This window comes from Trematomus bernacchii, unplaced genomic scaffold (assembly GCF_902827165.1).
Source record: "Trematomus bernacchii unplaced genomic scaffold, fTreBer1.1, whole genome shotgun sequence".
Taxonomy (NCBI): domain Eukaryota; kingdom Metazoa; phylum Chordata; class Actinopteri; order Perciformes; family Nototheniidae; genus Trematomus; species Trematomus bernacchii.
In genome coordinates this window covers 9,130,488-9,157,631 of record NW_022987342.1, presented here as the reverse complement: position 1 = coordinate 9,157,631, position 27,144 = coordinate 9,130,488, and the positions used below count along the sequence as shown (strand labels likewise).

Below are 27,144 nucleotides of genomic sequence, written 5' to 3'. Positions count from 1 at the left end.
ACACATATTCATGTATAAAAGACGTACAAAAGTGCATTTTGCATGATAGGTCCCCTTTAAGTAAAAACAGCAGTCTTCCAAACAATTCATATTGAATTTTTAACATTTAGAATCACAGTAAAATAAGGCAATAATAGATGTTTTTTTCTAACACCTAATAAGTTTTGAATGTATCTCAGACAATTGAAAAAGTCATCCTCATTAGTTCTATAGAGTTGTCAGGTGCTCAAAGTGTGAAAGCCTGCTGTGTATGTTCATCATCCTCCTGGGTTAGTTTATGTGTGTAAGCTTTGTAGACAAAAACTAAACTTAATGACAAATTGATAGATAAAGTGTTAACAACATTGTATCAGGCACTCTTTCACAGTCTACTCAGTGACCTCTCTCAGTTTGAAACACAGTAAGAGTAAGAAAAAGGTGGAGATCGCTTCGAGGGTAATCCTTCCCTCCGCCTTTAGAACATAATTCACTGCTATGATCTAGGACAAATATCAACTGTACGTGCCATGGTATCACATGATACAGCTTGCTTCTTTGTTTGTGCTTACATAAGATGCTACATTTCCCATGTGAACACAAACTCAGAGCACAAACTGTCTGAGGATCAGTTCCAGATGCCAGCCCCCCCCTCCGGTGGTCTGTCTACAGGCCGCACTGCGACTGCTGCCGGTGTCTGCGGACGCTACACATCTGGCTGAAGGACTGTCCGCAGCGCGAGCAGCAGTAGGGTTTCTCCTGCGTGTGCACGGTGCGGTGCCTCTTCAGGTGGCTGGAGGAGATGAAACTCTTCCCGCACAGCGTACAGCGATAACGCCTCTCCCCGGTGTGGATGAGGAGGTGGACCCGCAGGTTGTTTGGCTGTGCAAAGCCCTTCCCACAGTGGGGGCAGGTGTAGGGCCTCTCTCCAGTGTGCACCCGCTGGTGCTGCTCCAGGGCCGTTGTGCTGGGGAAGAGGCGCCCGCACACAGCACACACCACAGGCTCTTTAGCAGCAGCAGCTACACCGCTCCTGTATGGCCGCCTCGGGCTGGTGGAGGGGGCAGAGGGTGCTGTAGGGGGAGGGGGTGGAGGAGGTGGTGCAGTCACAACAGCGGCAGCTGCTGCTGCCATGTCGAAAGAGGCAGCAAAAGCAGCCATTTCATGAGTACCACTGGTGAAGAGCATGGTGGGAGGGCCATCCAGACTGTCTGCCCCTCCCTGAGAGGGGAAGGAGGCAGAGGGGTGGCCGGTGTCCGTGTTCCCCAAACCCAGCTGTGCAACTGCATACGCTGCACCAAGATGGCTGACCCTCTCCTGCATCCAGGCCAGGTCCAGGCCCAGGCTGTTGAGGCGCTCAGGGCTGGGCTCCTCCGAGGCTCCAGGGGCCTGGAGCTCCTCCTCTGCAGCCTCATCGGTCTGGACCTTCGGCTTCAGAGCTCCATCGGTTAGGCTTCCTCCTGAGTCACTGCAAGCGGCTTCAGGGACTGTGACCCCCCCCACTGCTGACTGTCAAACTGTTGCCCAGAGGAGCGGGGGCTTTACGTTTAGCTCGGGGCCTGTAGGTCAGGTTCATTGTGGCCTCAGTGGGGGGGGAAGAGGGCTGTGAGGTAGAGCAGGGGACGTTGGTGTCAAGAACAGTTTCACTCGGGTCGGGGTCCTCACTGGGCTCCATGGCTGAAGACGGAAAGACAGGTACAGTGAGAGTGGAGTTAAACAAATCAAAGAGAATCATTCAGCAAACATTACTCTGATGGACAAAAACTGAGGAGAAATGAACAGAACACTATGAATTAACTCTAAAATGATAAATAAATCAGATTCAGGGACCAGGGTCTAGGTTAGATCCCACCAAAGATATTCACCTCAGCAAAGGTGTGATAGGGCATCAGGAATGAGGAAGTTCAATTACGGGGGGAGGGGTCTCGCCCTTCTGTCCTGCTGACAGCCAGCCTGACCCAGGGTTCAGTGTTTGACCAGACTGTGGAGAGTGGAACTTGGAGCAGGGTCTGGGGCATAGGTGTCATTTACGATGGGGACATGTCCCCAACCCTTTTTAAAAGTATAACTTGTTATAAATGTTCTGAAAAATAGCGTGCATAAAGAAATGTAATAAACAAGAACACTGGTTTATATTGCACAAGAGAACATGTACACCTTGAGAACAGTTTGTCCTTTAACACTTGGCAGGTGTATTTCTGTATTACTTTAGTGAAATATCTGAGTACTTCTTACACCACTGCTACCATCAGTGTGGAGCTGTGTGCTACAGAAGCCTGAATTTACAAGAAATATTTTACAACTGACGACTACTCTCAAATTTAGAGCAGGCTCCTTTTGTAAATGAGGAAACACATAAATCTATGCTGTAGATATTGTGCATGTGAGGAAATTACATTGCGTTACATTACATGTTACTTGTTAGACGCTTTTATCCAAAGCGACTTACATACTCAATACTGTAGGCAATCCCCGCAAGAGCAATTTGGGGTGAAGTGTCTCAGGGACACAACGACATGCTGACTGCAGTGGGGTTTGAACCTGTGACCCCCTGATCCGAACACCAACGCACAGCCCACTGCACCACACGCCTACCCAATGACGAAAGGTATTCTGTCCTTCTACAGCGTCTCTGAAAGCATGACTCCTCCTCAGAGTGCAGACCACGTTAAACTCAGCCGCTACGTGCTGGACTTTGGCTTGATTATGGATCCACTGCTGAGTTGTGTAAACTCACATAGCCTGAAGTCATTGGAGGAACTCTTCTACTTCTTAAACTCATTGTGTGTCCATCATTGTTGCTGAGAGCTGATTGTTCATGTCTTCACTGCACAGAGATCAGCTGTCAATCAAACATGATGGGATGTGCTTTAACATCTTCTCATGAGTTGTTCTGTAGATGTTGGACTTTCTTCCGGCTCCTTCCTGTGTCTGTTTAGCCATGGAGGCTGTCACTGCTCAGGAGGATTCTTGTTCACCTGAACTGACATTTTCTCTGCTTGAAAATGTAAACTTTGCTCTAAATATTTGTTGAATATTTGTATTGATGCATTTATATTTTGTTATCTCTCTTTTAATGCATAGGTCTTAAGAGAAAAAGCACCCGAGCTTCTTTTATCAAAGATATATTATTCTCACTACATTTTTGTTGTTTGTTTAAATGTTATTGTTGTTGCCTAAATCATCTAACAAATTAGATACTCTGATTTTTATTAAATGTATTTTATCATAAAATATCAATTTCAAATTATATTAATTACCATTATGATCATAGTCAATAAGTAAATAATTCATTATTTGATGTTAAATAGCTCACAGTCTGGTCTGAAAAATGTATTGTGTGGGAAAAAGACTACCTATATTATTGCATTTATTATCTTTGCACTCTAACTGTTGCTGTTGCCTAATCACTATGATGTTTTGTAAAACTGTAGTTATGATAATTATCAATAAGCAAATCATTTATTATTCGGTTTTACAAAGCTGAGATTCTGGTTTAACAAATTGATTGTGTGGATGAAGTGAATCTGATCATGAAATCATTGAACGGACTTTACTGATGGGATGTGTGATCAAATGAAATGTGTAAAAATTAACTGTGAAATTTGTAGGAGAATATATCGGAGGGAGGTTTTTTCCTGAAACAACACAAACAGTGTTCATGTTTATTTGTCAGTCAGTCTCTGTCTCTTCAACTTTCACTAAAACATCTCTGTCACAGAGAAATGAACAGAGTTGTCTATCACTTGTTGCTCTTTACACACAAAATGTTGTTTGTGCATGAGGATAGATCACAGAGGCTTTAAAACTGTAAAAATAGTCTGAATTAATTTGTTCAAGTTTGGTAGTGAAGACATTTTGATGAATCAGATGAGAAAAAATATATTAAGTAGCCCTGAGGCCTATACTACGAAGCGGGTTCAACTTAACCTGGATATGTTGGAGTTAGCCGGTTGGCCTAAGCCAAAACATACGCGCTGGCGCTAAACTGTACTACGACGCTGGTTATCAAGTGGATCGCTCAAGCCAGCAGTGTCCTATCTAGTTAGGTGCGCGTTCACATGAAAGGGGTGGTATTTGGAGCATTCGACCAATCTCAAACACGGACAACCGTACTGACAGCGCAGCGTCATACTTCCTGAATGAAAAGTGAACTTTAATATTAGTCAAATATGAAGAAGTTAAACTTTAAACATCCATGTCTTAAACACTTTATCCAGGATAAAAGCCACATAGCTGCACCTGCAAGGTGAATACAGCTGGTAACAGAAAAAGTGTTTGAATGCGTACATTAACAGGTTTATGAAATCACTGCCCCGTCCAAGACACGAGTGGATCTGACTTTAATTAGGAGAATTTGACTCGAGTGTTTCGTCAATTTAATGTGTTGCTTAAAATAATACTTCTGCATACAGTATGTGTCACTGTGAGTGTTGCACGGCCAGATACGGCTCAAGAAGCTGACTCAGATAAGGAAATATATGATACATTCAGTGGCGACTGGTCATTAGGGGCAGGTGGGGCACAGCCCCACCTAGTGTCAGCAGAAAGTATTACAAATAATGATTACAAAAATGCAAAAAAAAAAATAAAAAAATATATAAAATATATTTTAAGATCATGTTTAATCATCTGATTCGTCTGTACATTGCTGTTTTAGTCTGTGTTCTTCTAATTAGTGTGTCTACAGTCACAGTGTGTGCCTATTGAGCTGTTTAGAGCCATGTGGGACAAAACCTGATTATGCCCCTTCCTCTCGCTGTGAAGTCAACGGTGACTGTAAAAACTACACTGCGCATGCTCAGAGTATTTTGTAATGAAATGTGTGTGGCAAAAAAATAATGACCAGAGGGGCATGGAGCTACCATCCCCACCATACGTCATCTCAAATCATTCAGAGCTGATTGGCTGTAAGTACGTGTGCCGCGAAAAGTGTGCTGTGTGAAGAGGAGACGAGAGAGCTGCAGTGGCGCGTCCTAAAACCAGGAAGTAAGCACAAAAAAGCAATGAGATTTCTCCAGAGGATTTTAGAAAATAGCTCGAAATAAGATCTGTGGGAAACGTACCTGTTAGATAAATGCACGTTTTGATTAGCCGGATAACATCCACATGTCTACCCTACTTATATAATTTTTTTATCATAAATCTATGGATTAGATTTATGATAGACTTTTGAAACTACAAGAACATAAGGAGGACTTTTACAAAAAAGTAATAGAAATGTTTGTCCAGAAGGATAGGCAAATGGACTTCATCTTCAAGTCAAGGTAAGACCGCAATTTTATTGAAAATGGGATCTTACTAAGAGAGAACAATTCAATATTTAAATGATAAAATGACATTTTTTGGGTATCCTTTTGTTGAACTGTCTGTTTAAAATTAATCGAAGCATCAGACAAAAAAAGCTTTTGAAAATAATATTATATTTTGGTTTAGGTCAAAATATAATATTTGTAAACCTGAAGAGTCAGTGCCAGTGCCTCACCAGCCATGAACCTCACTGCACGTCACTGCAGAAGCTTATATATAGACATCTAAGTTTTTTGTGCCCCACCACTTTTGTACATATAAAAACGCCACTGGATACATTATGATGTGATATGATATGAATGATAATGGGACACATCTACGTCTGCACTCACAGTGCCGCGGACTGTACTTAATGTTACTCTGATCCGGTTACTTATGTCGTGGCAGATATTTAAGTAAGCTTTCTTAACGCTAATATTATAATAGTCAGATTGCTCTGAAGATGGGAGGTGATATTGTATTAATTTTGACGTTCACACAGTCAGTTGATTTTGGCCGGCCGTCTTTCCTGCAACGGCAGTTTTTCTGTATTTCCTCTATCCTGTAATATGAATTGATCGCTTTAAACTCCGCACACGGAGCTCTGATTGGTCAGCAGGCGGTGCTTTCACTGAGTTGATCTCTTAGCCTGCTACCTAACCAGGGGGCTATACTACGAATCAAGATTTTCGTTTAGCAAGCTAACTTCAGGGGTTTCCGGTCCTACGAAGCTGGTTCACTTTTTAGCAGGCTAGATAACTTATTCTGAACGGCAAGCCTCCGGAGCAGGATAGGTTCCAGAATAAAAGCACTGCCTGCTGACCAATCAGAGCTCAGTGTGCGGAGTTTAAAGCGATCAATTCATATGACAGGAGGAGAAAGGAAATACAGTTTAAACTGCCGTTGCAGGAAAGACAGTCGGCCAAAATCACCGACTGTGTGAACGTGAAAATGAATAGAATATCACCTCCCATCTTCAGAGCAATCTGACTATTATAACATTAGCGTTAAGAAAGCTTACTTAAATATCTGCCACAACATAAGTAACCTACAGTCCGCGGCACTGTGAGTGCAGACGTACCCCATTATCATTCATATCACATGATATCACATCATAATGTATCATATATTTCCTTATCTGAGTCAGCTGTATCTGGCGTGCAACACTCACAGTGTCACATACTGTATGCAGAAGTATTATTTTAAGCAACACATTAAGTTGACGAAACACTCGAGTCAAATGTAATTAAAGTCAGATCCACTCGTGTCTTGGACGGGGCAGCAGTGATATCATAAAACTGTTAATGAACGTATTCAAACACTTTTTCTTTTACCAGCAGTATTCACCTTGCAGGTGCAGCTATGTGGCTTTTATCCTGGATAAAGTGTTTAAGTCATGGATGTTTAAAGTTTAACGTCTTCATATTTGTCTAATATTAGTTGACTTTTCAGTCAGGAAATATATGACGCGCTGCGCTGTCAGTACACGGCTTGTCCATGTTTGTGATTGGTCGAATGCTCCAAATACCACCCCTTTTATGTGAACGCGCACCTAACTAGATAGGACACGGCTGGCTTGCGGTCGAGGTGATAGCCAGCGTCGTAGGACCGTTTAGCGAGAGCGTTTTTTTTTTTTGGATTTAGTCAGCCGGATAACTCAAAACATATCCAGGATATGTTGAACTAGATTCGTAGTATACCCCCCTGCTCCGGAGCAGGTTTGCCGCTCAGCATAAGTTACCATGGAAATCTAGCCTGCTAAAAAGAGAACCAGCGTCGTAGGACCGGAAAGCCCGAGATTTCCCTGAATTTAGCCGGCTAAGCGAAAATCCAGCTTCGTAGTACAGGCCTCTGGTCTTAAGGTTATTGTATTAATTTTCATGTTGATTTTTGTGAATATTAAAGTTCAGAATAAGGCGGTCATGCTGGGTCAGTGTGTACGTCACCACTAGGGACAGGTTGTTGATACAGGAAGTAGTGATATACTGGATTTTCAATGTGTGTGTGTGTCTATATTTTGTGTGGGGACAAACCTGGAGTTCATTCATAAAAGCTGTTTATTGATAAGCGTAATTTATGCCCAAACACTTAAAAGAAATGTATTCAATGAGAACAAGAGAACATGATTAATCTCGTGAGAACAGTTGGTCTATTCACACTTGGTGGGAATATTTCTGGGGACCCAAGTGGTGCAATGTGACACAGTTAGTATTAGTAAACTTTGAATAGAAAATAGACACGCAAACATAGCTCCCGCTTTGCAGCAGCTGGGCACAAGCAGGGCACTGTTTTACATTCCCTCTCTGTGAACATGACAACTAGCCAAGCTGTCGAGTTGGGTTGGAGACTTTGAAGAGAGAAGCCAAGTCTTCCGGCGTTTTTAAGGTACTTCTAAGAAATAACAGGTCTTCATCGAGAGCATGACCCAAACTTATTTTATTTTATTTTAACATTAAATGCCCTGGTGCACTTTGAAGCAGAAATACGTATGTCCAACTTCATGCTCTTTTCACAATTGAAACATAAACGCATTGGTTGGTGGAAGAGTAGGGGTAACCTCCATGTAGACACAAACAACGATTCATAAACCATGGCCAAATTGAACACATTAAGGCACATAGAAGCATTGGATATTCACCAGGGCGGTGTTTACTGTGATATTTGATGTGTGAAAATCTCTTCAGCTTTATTTCAGGCATCTAACCAAAAACACATTCAAGTGTATGTTCACTTTGAGAAGAGGGAACTGGAAGTGTTAAAATGCTGCTCCAGTCTGTGTGGGGGAAGTTCATCAGTTGTTGTGGCAACGTCCCTTGTGTGTGTGCTAAAGGTACTGTTCAGGTTAGAGATAATATTCATATTCTGCGTCATGGGTCCGGGGCCCCCAAAGAAGGTAGATTAAGAAGGTCCACAGCAACGACAACATGAAACACCCTTTAATTTACTGCAACGACATGTCGGGAAACCCCCTCAAGGCGGCCCCATGCATAGTGCGCCGTAAAATGCTGCTTCTTATTTTAAGTTTTGTTGCCTTGCTCCGCTCTGGCGGGGGGGGAAGAGTGTGTTGGGGCGCCACTGATGGTGATGAAAGCTGGTTCGAGGGGCCCCCAGTGAATCTTTGCCTAGGGCCCCCACAGACTCTACCACTGTTCTGCGCTGTTTAATACAGAGAAACATTGAAACATTCAGAACAATGGAAGGTGATTGAATCATGTGCAGAGCCACACTCACCCTCCGCCCTGATGTTGACCTCCACCTTGAGGTCCAGGTTGCAGTCGTCTCCTTCCACTTCCTCCTGCTTCACCAGGGGCAACACCTTGGTCTCCTCCTGCTGGTGCACAATGAAAAGTAGTTGGAACATCATATAGACATGTTAGCATTTTATGAGGTTAATTTACCATTTTGTTAGGCCACAGGAGGACATTTGTGATGAAAGCTAAGCTAACCATGCTAGGGTCTGAGGCTTTTCTAGCCTGCTCCTGGGTAAAAAAAAACGCAATCCAGGTTTACACAGTGTCAATATAGCAACAACTCTGCACAGAGAGCTGTTCCTGTCAACAGTATTTTGGTTGATTTTACCCCACTGATGATCCGACTCCCCACCCACTTTAAGCTTTACAATTGCTCCTCAGAAACCTATAGGTACATCCATGTTTTATACGGTCTAGCTTGGGACAGCAGTTTGTTTTGCCAAGATGGGATAACTGGCCTTGAATTTCTCACAAGACTAAATAGGAACCTTCTGCTTATGAATCCTTACCTTTGAAATGTGATGGAAGGGTTTGTCTTCAGAGGACGCAGGAAGAGGCGGCACCACAGGAGGATGGTCCTCAGCTCCTGAGAACAGCAGCAGAACATGGAGCGTGTGTTGTTGGCATGTTTCCTGCCTACTGGAATTGTTGTCTGTGTCATCATTTAGTATAAATGTGACATATTGTATGCTCCAGTCATTACAATCGGATTTGCAATCTGTGGTTAGGAAGATGTAGTGATTCAGTAATATTATAAAGATGTCATACTAGCATACAACCAAGCATCAGTTTCAAGCAGGAGTGCACCATAACTGCTCATTGCTGCAAAGCTTTTTACTTCTTATGTTGATGCACAAACATCTGGGCATGTGATTGCTGCATTACAAAAATATGTGAACCTATCCTTGAAGGTGTGTCCTGCTTAGTTGCCAGATGTTGAACCTCTGTCCTAAACCTTATTAAAATCCAGCTTTAAGTTATGAAATTCACTGTTTTAGTTTGTGAAAAACTAAAACAGTTTTTCACAAAAACGGCCAATTACTGTTTACTCATATTACCCGAGACAAACTGAGGATAGGTACTCCAGGAGAACCAACTGGACACTTTGAACAGAGAGGAAGGAGCAGTCTTAAAGAGTTCTCCAAATGACACTAACACTATATCCATGACTGTAGTATAACTGTCATGAAGATCAGCCTGCACATGGTGCATTCAGGTGTGGTATGATATGAGTCTGCATGATGCTGAGGTCCACAGTAGTGCAGGAGTGTGTGAACGCATCAGCTGATGATAGGCATGTTTCTGTGTGACAGGTCTCTCATGACTTCACATGCAGAGGCTAGCCTTCTCCATCTATTTACCTTCGGGTGGCCTAAAATGAACGGCGTGCATCTCCTCCCTCTGACTCCGTCTCCTCATCTTCCTCTCATAGCTCCTCATCTTCACGTCTATCTCCTGCAGTTTCCGCCGCAGCGCGTCGTTCTCCTTCTCGCTCCTCTCGCGCTCCTGGTACATCTGTGAGCGCAGCGCCGCGTAGCCATCGTCCACCAGTTTGCAGATCTCCACCACTGCTGAGTTGGCCAGGATCTCTATTATGGAGGCGATCTGCGCCTGGAAGCCGACACAGTCCGCCATCATCGCGAGCTCCGCGCGGACAGTCGCGCGCGGCTGGCAGCTGCTGTGGTGCACGGGCGTCAACAGATGCACGCGCTCGTCGCGCTGGTGTATGATATAATATTAGTTCTGAGTGTTTCTGTCTGCCTGCTGTTATGTTGAATGTTATGGCTCTGGAGGTGCGAGAGTCGCCCCCTGATGACGTCAGTTTGTTGTTCAGCATCACTTCACAGACAGCTGTGTCATTCTTTTCGGTGGATAAAAGGTTTACAAAATCTAATTTTACATTATTATCAATGATACAGTCTTTTTTATAAATCCCACACTGACACTTTCGGTCCCTGTGTACTGGATAATTAATGCTGTGGCAAAAATACCTGTTGTCTATGGTTATCCTGGACAATATTATCGGTCATTTTGAACTTTTACTGTTACTGATACATTTAATTTATTATACTAAAATAGATTTGAAGTTATTTAAATGCAGTTTTTGAAACATTCAAATATGAAAGGTCCCCTATTATACTCTTTTTCAACAATACATGGGGAGAGATACCTTGGTTGGTTATTGGCTGGTTGGCAACAATGTTTTTTGGGGTGGCCAATCTTATCAGCACATTTTCACAGGTTTTTCTTTTGTTTTTTTGTTAGCAACCAGAAAATGACACCAGTAATGACAAACAGATGAGCATGCTGCGTGGGGTCTGGGTGCCGTGTTGGTGGCGGGACGTTGCGGGGCTCGCTGCTCCGTCCTGTGGGGCTCGAGGAGCGGATAGTGTGAACTGGGTTACTGGTGTCGTTTCCTGGTTGCTGCGTGGGGTCTGCGAGACAGCCGCGGAACTCAGCCTGAGCACACACATAAACTCACAGCCAGGCTGTTCGCCACACAGTTCGCCACACACCCACAGCCTGAGAAAAGATAAGGCTGAGTCACAAGTGTTTCTCCGCGATCACAACTCGTCTATTACCAACGTTCAGGGAGCTCTATGCAAGTCAATGGGACTCCCTGATAGTTGAAAATCAACGCTGAAGGTCCCCCCACTGCGTTTTATAGTGACGCCAAGGGATCCTGGTGTGTGAGGAGCTCCACGGATTGGTCCATTTGGGCATGGTTACATCACCATACTCAGGAAGAAAGAAATGGAAAAAGAGAAATCTCCAACGAGGCGTTCTGGGGCAGCATAGACAGGTATTTTCTGTGTTAGAGTTGTACTCGCTACAGGGTGTACTTTGAGGGTTTACATGCATAAAAAGCTACATAACACACAAGGGGACGGTTAATAACCGGAAAAGCATGTCATGGGACCTTTAAGACATTATAACCAAGTATTTGAAAATATTTTGTATACAGTTTTACTTTTTGTGTATTTGTTTCCTTTGTTGTATTACCCTTATGATTTTTAAACATTGGTCATTAAATGATCAATGTTTAACACAGACACATTTTGTCTGTGTTCCAAACATTTCCAATAACTACCGTAGCAATCCAAATGTATTGAAAATAGATTATTGTAATCATTTCCAAAATATAAATGTTTTAATCGAATAAAAGAATGTGCTTCAGTCCATACTGAAGGAGTTTAGCCTTTTAAAAAACTAAATGTTACTGCACTCCCAAAAAGTTTTTTCTGCTACTTTCTGACCAGAAAGAGAGACACACACCAAAGAGTTAAAGTCATTAACGAAAATTGATTTAATAAAAAAAGATTTCTGTTTTTTTATTTCTGTTGTGAGTTGCATATGCACAGCACTAATCAGGCACGGGAACAGCTAATAAATACATAAACTGTTGGGATCATGTAAAGTGGACTGGGAAAGTATACCTCTGACCTACTTGACCAACATGGCAAGAGAAACAAAATAATTACCCAGGAACCCCTGCAGTCATGTATGGTTTCTCAGCAACTGCTTTAACAAACCCTTCAAATCCCTGACCATTGGCCACTAAACTCCTTCTACTGCAGGACATGAAACCCCATTAATTAAAAACTAATAAAGCAGTACATTTCATCCTCCTCTTTAAACGTGTAATGCTCCTCTGTAACGTCTTTGCTATGGCTGCTGTTGACTTCCAGCAATTCCTGCACGTAGGTAATACAGGAAGAACATCTTTCAGTGGCTTCAGAAATCTGTTTAACTCATGAAGCTTGTTTTGCCTGGAAGCAAAGATATAAGGGAATATAAGTGAATGTTGTATCCCTACTTGTAACCCTACTAGCTGCAACACAAAGTGCACCGATCAAGACGACATTGTGTCTGAGTTTATTTAAAGGACTCTATTATGCTCATTTTCAGGTTCATAATAGTATGTAGTGTCTCTACTGTGAGATGTTTACATGCTTTAATGTTCAAAAAGCTCTTTATTTTTCTCATACTGCCTGTGCTGCAGAACCTCTTTTCATCCTCTGTCTGAAACCAGAGCCCAGTCTGCTCTGATTGGTTAGCTGGTTGGCTCTGTTGTGATGGTCAACTGCTTAGAGATGTCCCGCCTCTTAGACTAACACGTTCAATGTTTACGGAAGTAAACAAAGGACTACTGAAGTTACCTACTGTAACTCCAGCTTCTATGAGTATAGGCGTAGCCCTCTAAGGCTATCGCTATTGGGTAATCCCCTGCGCACCCGCGCAGCACTGAAAACACTTGTAGTCCACGCCCACCTGCGAGGTGGGCCCCACCCTCGGGCTCCCTTCCGGTATAAATAGGAAGGAGGCCCGACAATCTGCTCCCACACAAACAGCTTTTCTTCAGCTATTCATGGAGCCAGTGGGGCCCAGAACCTAGAGGGCTACGCCTATACTCATAGAAGCTGGAGTTACAGTAGGTAACTTCAGTTCTATTTCGTATATGGCTTCGCCCTCTAAGGCTATCGCTATTGGGTTAAGGGCGAAGCAAGATGTAGGCCCAATCCCAAACCACTCCCTCGACCCTACCCCTCCGTGACGGAGTGAACTCCGTCTGTAGCCACACTCGCAGCTGAAAGAAGTTCCCTCCATTAAGGGTTAAGGGTATAAATACAGCGCACCGCATTGGGACGACCTCCCCTCTCTCCGGCAGAAACAGGAAATGCCGCAACTGTATGTAACAACGGTTTCAAATCAGCATCTCTTAGACCAAACATTTAAATTAAGAACTCAAATAAAACTCCAAACATCTTTAATTGTGTTACTTTTTCTGTAAAGCTCTATTAGTTTTAAACCTGATTTTTATAAGCTTCTTAGTTTTTGCAACAATCTGTAAATATACACAACTTTATAATAAAATGCGACCTTTTTCTAGACTAAACACAGGTATGATCCTAAGTTAAAAAAATATGAGGTTATCATGAGGTTATTAACATCGCAGTTTATCAGTGGATGTTTGCTGGAACTGTTTGTAAACAGCGTGTTTCCTGACGGACACACACAGCGTGACTCCGGTCAGGTAGAGACCGGTCTCCAGTCAGCACCGATGCAGACTCGCTGTTTGAGGGCTTGATAGCCCACTCCCCCTCCACACCGCCCCACACTCGTTGGTTTGGAACAGCACTTAATGTGGCGGACCCTCCGCACAAATGCGCAAACGGAGGGGTAGGGTGTAGGGGGCGGTTTGGGATTGGGCCGTAGTCTGCGCCCCACTGGGTCCGCCCGGTACTAGAAGCACAGACACACCTGCTCAGATAATAACCCATGCCTATTGCGCCATGCGAATGGTGCATCACAGTCCCTGGAATATAGCATAACATGAATATTCTCCATGAGGGGACGAAGGCCGGGAACAATACAACCCTGCCGCTGTGAAAAAGTAGAGACGAAGGTCACACTTTGTCCAGCGATAAAAGAAGGGGAAAAAAGCAGCTCTCTGTGTGTAGACAGGCAGGAGAGCGCACAGCTGGATCCCTGACGTCACTCACTCTGACAAGACACTCTGTACAAAATGTGTCAGAGGGGGAAAAGGGAACATCCCTCCCATAAGAGGGAAAAAGGGCCACTCTGCGTGGCGATAGGCAGGAGAGAGGCACACAGCTGGATCCCTGACGTCACTCACTCTGACAAGACACTCAGTAGCCTACAGAGTGTGTCAGAGAGGAATGGGACACATCCCTCAATAAAAAATGAATAAACGAACAGGGGGAAGACCAAGATGCCGCAGTGCAAATGTCTTTCCACTGACATTCCTCCGTGCAAGGCCGTAGAGAATGAAATTCCTCTGGTGGAGTGCGCTCTGATGTTCTCCGGGGGATCCCTCCCCGAGGAGACATATGCCTGTGCTGTGACACAGCCTCACACAGCCAGTGTGACAGGTGTTGTGCAGACAGTGAGTGCTCTCTGTAATGCACAAACAGGCGCTGGGAACGGCGCAAACAGCCGTGCGCGTAACATAGCAAGCTAGCACGCGCACGGGGCAGAGGAGAAGCATACGCTGTAGGCATGGACACCAGGACGCTCCCGTGCGCTCCGGGGCTATCAGGACCGCTGATAGCCGCTTCTCCCGCACTCGGTCTGGGAACCGAGGGGTCAGCGGAGCTGGTGGGAAAACGTATAACAGCACCCTGGGCCACGGCCAATGTGCGAGCGCGTCTACCCCCAGAGGGGGGTGATCCTGCGCTCTGCGAGCCCTTCGGTTCAATTCGCCGGGAATATATATTGCTCTGATGGAGAGCAAGTGTGTGCCTGCTCGCCCAGAACAGCAGCCGCCTGGCTGCGTTCAGAAGCTGCGCAGATCGTACTCCTCCCTGGCAATTGAGGTAGGCTGCCGTGGCCCTGTTGCCCATGATGTGCTGTAGTGGTCGTCATGGTGACGAGCCACGCCATCGCCCTCGCCGCCGCTGCCCGTGAGGCGAAAGGGCTGCGAGGCAGCCTCCACATGCTGCATTTCACTCCGGCTCTCATCATGAGGCGCGTACACGCTCAGGGGTGGAGGTGTGTGCAGTGCTGTCCACACGAGGCGTTATAACGGCGCTCGTGGGTTTATGACCGTGTGTAGGAGGCATATCTGGGACAGAGGAATGCCGCGAGCTCTGCAGTTTATTAACCGATAGATTAAAAACAGCAGGCTGCTGCAGCGAATGAACCACCTCTGGAGTCTCCCCCTGTGGAGGAGACCCAGGGGGACCACCACGTGACCAGCTGACGCCATGCAGAGCAGCTGCATCACGGAGAGGGCTGTGCGGGTTGTGACACGCCGGAGGAGAGCTGTCAGTTTCTCCACTCTCTGCCGCGAGAGCCGCGCTCTCATGCTGGCTGAGTTTAATTCCACTCCCAGGTTCGGCTCCAGGGGAGGCGCGGTCGGAAAACCAACATCCGTCAACCCCCTTAGTGAGGGGGACGTATGAGGACACCGAAGCCTTCAGGCTCCTAGGGACCGCCGCCGCCGCCGCTCCCTCCTGGAAGGAGCACGGCCAGACCGGGTCACTCCTGACGGTCTGTACCCGGGAGAAACACTCCTGCCACCGGCAAGAGAGCTCTCCTGAGCCGGGGGAACGAGGAGACCTCTCCAGGCGGCTGCCTTTTCGATGATCTCCGGCAGTTCCTGCAGGATCTTGCCTATCGACGGCAGAGCCGTGATGGCGGAAAGAGGGACCGCGGGTCCCGCAGCCGGGCCAGGCTGGCACCGGGCTCCATCTCTGTGTCCTCCGTCCGGGGGAGAAACGGGATGGGGGTAGGAGTTTTCCGACTCCTGCCCAGCACTCGGATCCAGGAACTCAAGGGCTCTGTCCACGGAGTAGGACTCCTGGACTGGCCAATCATCCTCCTCGGCCACAGTAGCAAGAGCGTCCGCTCTTCGCTGTCTGTCGGCCAGAGGGAGACGGGCACAATGAGCACATGACACCTGCTGGGCGAGAGCTGCGTGATCCGACCCCAGGCAGGATTCGCATCGTGAGTGCCGGTCATAACTAATTATGAACCCTGTCTGGCATGAGGAGCAAACTCTAACACAACCCTGTGTACTCATGTTTAAGGATCTTTTTCGAGGTAGCTCTTAAAAGAGCCTTTACTCTTTAGTGTCTCTTCAGTGCTTCAGTACCGGGGTGCTGAAGAAAAGAGGGAGCAGATTGTCGGGCCTCCTTCCTATTTATACCGGAAGTGAGTCCGAAGGTGGGGCCCACCTCGCAGGTGGGCGTGGACTACAAGTGTTTTCAGTGCTGCGCGGGTGCGCAGGGGATTACCCAATAGCGATAGCCTTAGAGGGCGAAGCCTATACGAAATAGAACAATGGATGCGTTCTAGGCAGGGGGGGTGTGTGGGAGAGAAACTCCCTCTGGAGGGAACACAGGGATGTTAGCCTCTGCAGACCATGCATGCACAAAAACCTACTGTATATAACACACTACAGGAAAGGGAGAACCCCAAAATAGGGCCCCTTTAAATGTTGTCAACACACCATTATCAGATGTGATCAAATAATCACGTACATCACTCAGTCTTCATCAAATCATGTTTCAGAGATCTTTTGAATGAGCGGATGCATAAATGAGTACTTCCAAACAGCACGGACATCAAACAGGAAATGGCACTTAATATGAAATGTTAAAGGACATTATGACTAAAGGCTGTTGAAAAACACATATCTCATCTATCCACTATGTCATAAAATAATATGTCAATGTAATAATACTGTTCATGTTATTCTAGACCTTCATACCCTACTTGGCGCTGTGCAGAGCCTGGTGCCGGATGAGGTTGCTGAGGAAGGAGAAGTTCTTGCCACACTTGGAGCAGTGGAACCTCTTCTCCCCGGTGTGGACGCTCTGGTGGACCTTCAGGTTGGTGGAGGTGGAGAACTGCTTCCCGCAGTGGGGGCAGGGGAAGGGCCTCTCCCCCGTGTGGACCATCTGGTGACGCTTGAGGCTGCACACCTGGCCGAAGCTCTTCCCACACTGGACGCAGCGAAACGGTTTGTCCCCCGTGTGGACGCGCTCGTGGATGCGGAGCTGGCACTGGTGGGCATAGCGGCGCGTGCAGAAGGTGCAGGCATAGGGCAGGTCTGGCGGTGCTGATCCAGTCTCCTGGTTCTGATTGCCAGATGCTTGATGAAGGTGGTTCGGACTGGAGAAGTTGTCCATTGTTCGGACTCCAGACCAAGGATGCTGGATGTGCTGTTGCTGGGAGTCCATGGCAGCCAGGGGGGTGTTCAAATCAGAAAGGCTGTAGGCTGCCTTACCTCCAAACATGTCTTCACTGGATGGCTCATAGTTCATCGATTGAGACAACAACAAACTACTGCGGCGGTCCTCTGCTCCAGGGAAGGGGGACTTCATCACAGTGTTAGCCTGGTCCATGTCGCTTCGAGGCCTTTTAGAAGCTGTGGAGAAACTAGAGGCCATGTTTGTGCTCACATGGCTAAATGATGAGTCTTGTGCCACAGTTCCTGCTGTGTTTGTGGAACAAGATGGCCGCTGTCTATCTTCAGTCTCACTGCTCTCTTGCCATCCCAGCAGCGTTTGGGAAGGACTGTGTTTCTCTGGGGTCAAACCTGATTAGCCAAAGAAAACAGAATTAAAAAAATACTTGCTGTTTTTTTACCAACATAAATAGGGTTTCACAAACACACTGTTGTGATGGTAAGCCTGGTTGGCTTTCAGCTGTAGGATGGATAAGTGTGTGTTGGGTTGGGGACAGGAGAGTTGACACAGCTGGTCCAATCTGGCCCCTTCACCATCTCCCTGCCCACTTCTACTCCTTTTGTGCCTTCACATGGAGGGTCCGCCACATTAAGTGCTGTTCCAAACAAATTAGTGGGGAGTGCAAGTTATCTAACCCTCCAACAGGAAGTTATGTAGTACAGTTTTGTTTATTGACAGCTAATACATATCTGATATAAAATTGAGAAAAAGTAAAAATGAATGAAATGAATTGGAAGTATAACTGAGGATGAAGTAGAAAAACGTACGTAAAGTACAAATTCTTGGAGCTCTATTATAATTGTTTAGTGAAAACTGAATTGCATTGGGTGAAATGTTCCTCTATTTCCATGAACCCACACAAATACTCACATCCCTTAAAGGTGGGGTAGGTAATTCACTTCAGAAACACTTTTTGTTATATTCCATGGAATGCTCTTAACATCCCGATAGCAATGAATAAAAGTGCTTTGACAATAAATATATACAAATATTTCCTCTGTGGAAGCCGTGGCGCTGTAAAAAGCACGACCAATTATCTGCCCCGGCCCGGGTCAGATAATTGGATGGCCTACCTGCCTGTCAGCCTTCCATCTTGTGTGTGTTGGAGGAGGGGCTCTGTAAGGAAGTCTGAAGGAAGGGGCAGATTTTTTTCGGCTGCGTACTTTTAAGTTCTAGCTTACTCGAGCTGGTTTCTCCATTCTTACCTACCCTACCTTTAATAGGGATAAGTCTACCTCTTAAAATAGTCCCCAACATATACTAGTTATCATCCTGTTTAATAAAAACTTGTGACCAGCTGTTTTAGGAAATGACTGAGCCTCTCATTTGTTGTGTGAAACTATATATTTTTCAGTAAAATATATCTATCAGCAATAGGTTTTGCCTTCTTTTGTGCCTTGATTTTAAGCAACAGAGCAGCTGAGCATATTACCACTTAGTTTGGTGAGGACTAACCTGCAGTCAAAATAAATCACTACTGTTTGCTGCTTGGTGGAAGGCTGAATGACGTGAACAGTGATACCTTGCTCTTCGTGCGTCTCTTCGTCTTTGCACTGAGCACTGCTGGAGTTTTCCAGATGCCTCTGGCCCTGCAAAGAGGAGGCAGGCATTTAGCACAGACAGAATAAATATCAATGTTTCTGAAAGCAGTCAATGGGTTGACATATGCAGTAGGTGCTACATATAACACAAATATTTCATGCATTCTAGTGATTTACTTTATGTTAGGCCAGTAAGTCAAATGTGAAATGACACCATACAATACAAATGTTATTTATTGGCATGTTTACACTGAACTGTATGTATACAAGAGTACACATTCATTTGAACATTCCCCTCTCTTCTTTGCTGAGCTCAAAGCTCTCAAAATGCTACATTTATGCGATTATGTAAGCAACAGAAGGTAAAAAAGTGCTCTATGCAGAGCCAATGGGTATTCTTCAGAGGTTTTAAGGCAGTTTACTGCAAGAAACAAACAGTGAGCGGCCACATGCTGTATTTATTTACAATTTGTAATAAACCTTAACATCACAACCAGGGAACAAACCTAGTTTATATGATGAGAGAGAAACAGGAACTCTTATTAGAAGATTCATGTGATGATATGTTGAAAAAACTCATCCGTCTTATACACATTTTTATTAATAACATGGACAATAGAATAAAAAAGTATCCCAAGACTCGATTTGATTCTTCTCATTGAACTGAGGCACTCAATAAATTACATAAAAAAATAACTTGACATTAGTCATTCAGATTTACACACATCAGAGACCTTGTACAAAGAAGGAGAGTTCTCATGTCTCTCAGGCTGCGTCGCTGACAGACTGAAAACATGTTAGTCACTGAAGCCTGATCTGTGAGGGATTGACAGTGCATTTAATGACAAGATGTTTACTTAGGGTCCTTGTGGGATTCCTAATTGCTTGTTTTGTATGGATTATTACGGTGGCCGACAGGTGCAAATGTGCTACAACGGCCCAAAACACTTCCATAAGCAGAAACGCACTGCACTTTCCAAAACAATGCAATTATAAAAACACGAAAGTGTTGGCCAACTGTCTCTGTTGGCAGTCTGTTTCATAATTGTAAGCGTTTTGTCAATTTGAAATGACTAGGTTAGCTGATAGCTTACAGCAGATCTGCAATAATATAGGAAGGAATCATTAGTTAAAATGTGATCAAATTTGATCAACATTTTAGGTAAGTATCCAGTGACAGTTGGCCCATTTTATAAACCCGGAACGTCAACAAGCGCTCCAGTCCAGTGGTCGCGTTAACAGAATATTTTCCGTCTATGGATTTGTATTAACAATGACGGAAAAATCGGAAAGCAGTCTTTCGTTTTGACAATTTAGAACAAACTCGGAACAGCGCCAAAGTTTCCCCACAGTGAGGCACCGGGAAACAGTTCACGAGCGTGCTCTCTCGAAAAGTCTAACACCACCACTGCTCCGGTCCCAGCTGTGTACGTCACTTTTCAGTGGTGTGTGTGTGTGTGTGTGTGTGTGTGTGTTGTGTGTGTGTGTGTGTGTGTGTGTGTGTGTGTGTGTGTGTGTGTGTGTGCCCTAGAAAGTTTTTATGGCTCTTTTTTTCAACTGTTTGGCTTTGAGTCAGGACGATTTCTGTTGTTATACCACTTGATGATATTATTATAATCTATCTCAGACACATTTTGAAATTCTAAAGGTGTGTCACTACCTGCCTGACATCTATGTATCATACTCTTTGATACAGGTCTGGATACACCTTACTGTGTGGGTTTTATTCCTTAACCTGTTAAGCCCGAGCCTGTTTTCCAGGACTCAGGCTCGAAAATGACATTCCCAGAACAAATGACCATAACTTCACTTCTAAAAGGGGTAAATGAATAATCTTTTTTCTCAAAGCAATGATAAACCTGTGAGTTGGATGTAGAAGAGTCAGAATCAATAAATTCAGTAAATCAGTAAATTCAGATGAAAATTATGGAGAAAAATGTAAATTATTGTGTCCGTCCAAAAACAAAACATTACTGATAGTGAAAACCACCCTTGAATGATGGGATAGTGGACTAACATATAATAAGTACCCTGTATCAAGATCGATGCAAAACAAGTGAAAATTGACCCTTTTTAGAGAGATTTAGCAAAAGAAATTGGTCATTTGGGTGCATTTGACCTATCTCTGGCCCCCCTTGGTCGATTTTGATGATTGACATCTCTTTTTAACCGTTAGAGCCAATGGAATCGAGGGGAAGTTCCACATACACACACACGTTACCAAATAAGGAGTGAGAGTGACGCGTAGCCAGAATACCCAAAACAGGAAGCTGTCATACACTCTGGAAGCTATCATTAGCAGCTAATATGAAAAGTCAGTTTTTTACATAAAAATGGAATTATGGATTATCAAAAACATTTTCAAAGTGACAGACACATTGGATTAACCTATGGATTAACCTTCAGCCGCGTTTTAATGCCATTGAAAACAACTTTTGATCAGAATAACAGCAAAAGGTGAGCATATCTCCGTTTTTTGCTACCTAAAGCTACGTCGTGTGTTGTCTGGTTTTGCTTCCCCTGTCGCGAGTTCTGATCGCTCAGTGATGACACTTATACCTCTAGAATCTGTGGAATCTCAGCTTGCTAGCAAAGCTTGTTTGTGCAGATCCGATAAGTAATAAAGTATTTATACCTAGAGTTCTGTGCTAAGTGTGTTAGCATTTTTTCGCTCAGGGCTCATTTCGACGCTTCTTGTGAGACTTGTGTTTTGTTTCGGTAAAAATTGTTCATATCATCAGTTAGCTGAGTTTCTTCCCTTTAAGTGAGTATGACACACTAATAGTTTATTAAATTTTAAGAAGCCCTGAGACACAGTTTCGTGAAAAAAACGGGGACTATGGGCTTAACAGGTTAAAATGTCATTATGTCAGACATTTTTGAAACAATTCATTGTTTTTTTTCCTGCAACACCCAAACATCCTGTAATTTTCTTTATTGTAGTTTTCAGCTGTGTCTACCATCCCTGCACTAGATTCAAATTGCATATAATTAAAATAAAACTGAAATGGTGGATGATTAAAATAACTGGAGAGCCATTCAGACAGGTCAAAGTTCAGAGGAGCTGCTTATGTTTGTGCTACATCACCTCTCTCAATAGTAATCCTCAGGGTTAAAAAGCGTTAGTATTGCTTTGAAAAGCCTTGTCTCGTCCTCTTCAGGGATAACTTCCCCCTGCTTGGTAACTCTGGTGCAGCAGTATCCTGTGGGGGTGTGGGGGGTTGCTCTCTGAGTGTTGAATCTTCTGGTGCCTCTTCAGGTTGCTGGGATGGGAGAAGCGGCGGCTGCAGACGGAGCAGCTGAAGGGTCTCTCTCCGGTGTGCACATTGCAGTGGATGTCCAGCTGGCTCTGGCACACAAACCTCTTGCCGCAGAGCAGGCAGGCGTAGGGCTTCTCCCTGGTGTGCCGGGCCAGGTGCTTCCGCAGGTCCGACTCCAGGAAGAAGCGTTTGGTGCAGATGGTGCAGCCGTACAGACGCTCCATGGTGACAGCGTGGTGGAAGGCCAGATGGAAGCTGCTGGAGAAGGGCTTGTAGTGGCTGTGGTGGGGGGGGTGGTGTTGGCTCGCAGGGCGGTGTAGATCCACGGAGGAGTTGATACCAGAGCTAATCCCACCACTAGATGTTCCTGGAATGGCATCTGGAGGTAGAACGAACCTTTCCTGCAGTGAGGACTTCACTTGCACTGATTCCAGCCCAGCGCCCAACTGAATCCTGGGTGATGTGGTTTGATCATGTCCGTTTTTCTCTCTTCCTGCTTCTGTCTTTATCTGGTTTGCATCTGACCACACACACCCCTCTGATGCCGCCTCTCCATCAATGACTATCACCTCTGACAGGGAGGATGTGTCTAAAGCAGCCTTATTATCTTTCCTGATGTCCGTTACGTCGGCACAAGAAGCGACCACACTGCCGGCTCCTGAGTCCAGCGGCTCACTGTCCCCTGCTCTGACATCACTTCCTGTTAGCATCAGCTGGGAACTGTGGGTCGTGTCACTGCTGTCAGTTACAGCTGTCCTGCCGACAACTAATGTGACGATGTCAGATCCACTGACCTCCTTTTCGCGATGGCATCTGGCGTCCATCGGGGGGCCGGGGGGTGACGTGGCGGGGTTGGCGTCTCCTCTAATGTCTGCCGCCTCGTGGTGGGGGGTTCCAGTCTCCATTGTTTCCTCCACTTTGACGATTAGCAGTCCCTCCTCCTCCTCAGACTCTGCTGACTGAGAGGACACACTGATTAAAATAACTAAAATGATATTATAAAAATACTAATAGGATTAAACTGCTGCCTATAGTTTAATACTAAATGATAAAGGATACCAGATGTTTTGATAAAACAAGTCACATACTGTATGTTTTGGCTTTTGCTAGGGCTGCCTTATTGTTTTATTATGGTTTTTTTCAGCTAAGATATATATAGTCGATTTATCATTTTGAAATGCTTTTTCATGCTGAATTACCTATTTCTAAGAAAATGATGAGCACACCTCTGTTATACAGAAGATATAAAGTTGTGTTTCTGTGACGGGGGATTTTATGATCATTTGACTAATGTACAGGGGAGATACAGCATATTGGGTTTCTGTACAAAATAAACCAACACACTCTTTGTTTTGGGAGACAGGTGTGTAACACAGCAGACTGCCATAGGTTTACCTCTGGGTTTCTCCACACATAATACGGTTGGTTACTGTATTCAGTTGAACATATAACAGGTGCAGACTATAAATGCACTAACACACTCCAGTTTTCTTTTACTTATCCAATTGTTCTGCCAATTGAGTGCTGAAATAAGTGTAGGGGAACACCTGACACACAGCGGAGAAAGTGACACCAGCTAACCTTTGAGTGGTTGACCTTTTTTTTTCTTAGATGATCAATCCACTATCAATATTTTGTGACTATGGACTCATGTAAATGAGATCCAGGATGAACTCAGATAGAACTAGAAGCAGGGTCATATGAGTGTAGTTTTAACTGTGTACTATGATTGCACTACATTCCACATTTAAATCATTTTCTACCTCTCCCCTATGTCTGCATAAAATAATTTATAATTGCAAACAAACCAAAATAACGTCATGGCTAAATGTATGTCCCCCCTAAAAAAAACAAAAAAAACAAGACAGGCCAATATAATTTTTTTTTTCTTGAATTGGTATCTACCTCAGCTTTGGTGGTGGTGACCACCTCTTGATCAGGGTCCTGGTCCAGGTTGATGGGTTGGATCTTCCTTGAAGACTGCTGAGTCGCTGGGTCTCGGTTCAGAAACCTGGTCCTGGCCTGCAGCATGGGGCCTGCTGGGAAATAAGAAGGACATTAATTGGTTACAAATGACTAAACTAGTCTTATGATCTAATGATCAGATCATTCACTGTGAAAGAGCAGGTGTTGTGCGGCCGTTCTGGAGTGTTGGGTTATGTCCTGTTGTGAACTGTAACCCCCTAAAGTAGAACACCTAGACTTCATATTTCAAATATACTGCTTCCCGTCAGCTTAAATGATTATTTATGATGGTTGTAATTCCTTTATGAAAGCAATATAAATAATCTCACACAGCTAGAAAAGATAAGACGGAGGGACTATGGGAAAATATTTTTCTTCAGAACTGTAACAATGGTTTGACTTTATTTACAATATCCCCTTCCACCATAAATAAATCATTCATAAAAAAATGATATAATTATGTATAACAGAACACTACGGGAGGGAATCAGGGCCACAAGACATTTTGAGTTTGACTTTAATCTCAGAATTCTAAGAAAATAGCTACAATTCTGAGAAAAAAAGCCATATTTCTGAGAAAAGTCAGAAAGAACTCTGAGGGAAAAAAGTCCGTTAGAATTCTGAGAAAAAAGTCAGAATTCTATTTATCTTCTGTAGAACACACATGCTAGGTTATGTCTATTGTTCAGCAATATGAAGACATTTTAAAGTTCCAGGTGTCGGGGCTTCTTACCGGCCAGTGAGTCCCTGCTCTGCCGGTGGAGGGGGCGGACCCCGGGGAAGCGGCCGCCGGTGAAGCCCTCCGCTCCCCTCACTCTCTCCGCCCGGTACCTGGCGACCTGCAGCTCCATCAGTTTGAGTTTCCGTCGCATGAACTCGTTGTCCTTCTGGCTCCGGGACATCTGCAGGTGTACCACCGTATATCCGTCGTCTACAACTTTACAAATTTCCGCCACGGCCGCATTAGCCAGCACCTCCATGATGGAGGCGATCTGAGAGTGGAACTCCACGGAGGTCGACATTGTCACAGCGAGTCTGAAACACCCGGCTGTTTAAATAAAGGACCTGCTTCCTTAAAACAACACGGACAGTCCTGAAGCGTTGACGTGCTATCTGAAACGCATAGCTAGGTGTTTTGAAGTGATCCTAAAGTCGGATAAAACGTGTACACAGACTGCTGTTGGAGTCTTGTTGATATGATGGTTGGTTGCACAATGTCAATATTTCACAGTAGCCTACTTCCCAATAACTACACCACCACAGCGTCCCCTCCGTTCAGGAGCGGACCTGCACCACAGTAACTACACTGTCGTTACACATTTAGAAGATATTACTGTACCTGACCCTGGTATCAACAGTGGAGTAACAACAAGGTACATTTACTACAACTACTGTACTTAAATAAGAGTTACTTGTACTTTACATTAGTATTTTTCATTTCATGCTGCTTTTTACTTCATTACATTATGCAGATTTAGGTTATTAGGTTGTACAAAAACCAACTCACATTATATTATAAGTTAAGTAACCCAGAAGTGTAAAGTCATTAAAATAAACCCCAATTTTACCAAGGGCAACATTGAAGTGATGAATACATAAATATAACAGTCTTTTGTATTAAATGATTTAAAATATGGCGCTTAAAATGACTGTTTTGCATAATGAGTACTTTTACTTTTGGTACTTAGACTATTTTTGTAATGCTAATACTATTTTTCTTCTACTTAAGTAACATTTTGAATGCAGGACATTTACTTGTCTCTGACTATTTTTACACTGTAGTATTGCTACTTTTACTTAACCCTTAGATGCACGACTGGACCCTACACTCTTCCATAAGTGGGTCAAAAAGGACCCGTATTAGAATAATATTTGTTTTTATGCCATTTTTGTCATTTTGGTTAAGAGAAATCACTTGTATAATATTTAGTATTATATTTTGGTTCACACTAGAAATATTTTATATTTAATTTTTCACTATTTATAATTTTAGACATTTTTTGAACATATCGATGCAAAGATCTCCGCTATTCTGAGACCCTCACAGTATTCCAGTCCCTTTTCAAAACTCATCTCTTGTCTACTCATAGCCCACCCCCCATCAATCCATGCCGGTTGATCAAGTTTGATAGTCCTATACCCCACCCTAACCTTCCCTTATATTGTAAAGCGATTTTGAGTCCTTGAAAAGCCCTATAAAAATATAATGTATTATTATTATTATACTGACAGGTATTAGATCTTGCCGTGTAAAATAATCTTCCTGAGAGGTGCACTTGTGATGTAGTCTGTGTGGTCCACAGTGAATGTATTCCTGACAGCAACAGGTGATAAGAATCAAAGGTTCCCAGATGATCCCATAGAAAATGCATGCGGGTCATTTTTTACCCACTTATGGAAGCTTGGGGTAGAAATACAAAAACTACAATTTCTTAAAATGTAAATTAAAAATTTGAATGGCATGATATCCAAAACATGTTTTTTGAGGAATAGCTGGAATATGAAATGATAAAAAAATGTAATTACAAAGATACTCTAAGAAACCACCTCACCGGGTCAAAAAAGACCCACTTATGCATCTAAGGGTTAAGTAAATAATATGAATACTTCTTCTTCCACCTCTGTTTAAGATTCTATATCAGAAGATATAGAATTTATGGTATACATGATAACAATGTGGTTCTTACACCGATGGGAGGCAGCAATGCGCTTAACTGTGCCTAATCTGTCGAAAAAGAAGAAGAGAAGGTGTCCACCCTCCGGGGGTGTTTCTCAATCGCGAGTAAAGCTGCTGCAGAGCCACTATTTCAAGCATACTACGTCATCGAGTGCCGCCGAAGTACTGTTCCAATCTCCAGCATACTTGGAAATCTACCGAGCCCGGCGTACTTCGTTAGGAGAAATTTCGAGGCTGCACATGTGTAGACTCATCTACAGCAGCTCCTCCATCATTCAGGAAAAGATCATATATTTCTTCCCGTGTTCAGTGAATGCAACAGAGGCAAGACACCAGACCAACCAGAGAGTTGAATGGAAATAAACATCTGTCTTATTGGCTGACAGGTAGGCTACCTATCCTGTGAGCTGTGACAATGTTTAAACTGTCAGTCGGACTCAGAGGGTGTTTCTCAATCGCGAGTACGCT

General features: G+C 44.2%; 2 protein-coding genes across 3 annotated transcripts; both read right to left on the bottom strand.

Moving 5' to 3' along the window:
- Window positions 1–10,151, bottom strand: LOC117481324 (zinc finger protein 628-like). Its single transcript, XM_034128976.1, has 5 exons — window positions 9,878–10,151; window positions 9,026–9,102; window positions 8,497–8,596; window positions 1,522–1,653; window positions 1–1,478 (listed from the first exon to the last, which is right to left on the bottom strand). Exons 1-5 carry the CDS (start codon window positions 10,149–10,151, stop codon window positions 643–645), a joined length of 1,419 nt encoding a protein of 472 aa, XP_033984867.1. The 3' UTR covers window positions 1–642.
- LOC117482241 (zinc finger protein 239-like) lies at window positions 9,074–25,189 on the bottom strand. 2 transcript variants are annotated; one of them, XM_034130291.1, is made up of 6 exons: window positions 24,733–25,189; window positions 23,940–24,073; window positions 22,829–22,993; window positions 18,756–18,822; window positions 16,753–17,583; window positions 9,074–9,102 (listed from the first exon to the last, which is right to left on the bottom strand). In XM_034130291.1, exons 1-5 carry the CDS (start codon window positions 25,019–25,021, stop codon window positions 16,754–16,756), a joined length of 1,485 nt encoding a protein of 494 aa, XP_033986182.1. In that variant the 5' UTR covers window positions 25,022–25,189; the 3' UTR covers window positions 9,074–9,102; window position 16,753. The 2 variants fall into 2 exon arrangements, with proteins under 2 accessions (XP_033986182.1, XP_033986191.1); XM_034130300.1 differs by lacking the exons at window positions 9,074–9,102; window positions 16,753–17,583; window positions 18,756–18,822 and having other exon boundaries at window positions 21,563–22,993; window positions 23,940–24,070.
- Between the last annotated feature and the right edge of the window lie 1,955 nt (window positions 25,190–27,144).

Excerpts from the sequence above, each read along its gene's own strand:
- LOC117481324 (XM_034128976.1), bottom strand. The coding sequence starts at position 10,151 with ATGGCGGACTGTGTCGGCTTCCAGGCGCAGATCGCCTCCATAATAGAG. Across the intron at positions 8,597-9,025 it reads CCTTCCATCACATTTCAAAG|CAGGAGGAGACCAAGGTGTT; the intron begins GTAAGGATTCAT and ends ATTGTGCACCAG. Across the intron at positions 1,654-8,496 it reads GGTCAACATCAGGGCGGAGG|CCATGGAGCCCAGTGAGGAC; the intron begins GTGAGTGTGGCT and ends TTCCGTCTTCAG.
- LOC117482241 (XM_034130291.1), bottom strand. The coding sequence starts at position 25,021 with ATGTCGACCTCCGTGGAGTTCCACTCTCAGATCGCCTCCATCATGGAG. Across the intron at positions 22,994-23,939 it reads TCACCACCACCAAAGCTGAG|TCAGCAGAGTCTGAGGAGGA; the intron begins GTAGATACCAAT and ends GTGTCCTCTCAG. Across the intron at positions 17,584-18,755 it reads AGAGACGCACGAAGAGCAAG|GTTTGACCCCAGAGAAACAC; the intron begins GTATCACTGTTC and ends TTGGCTAATCAG.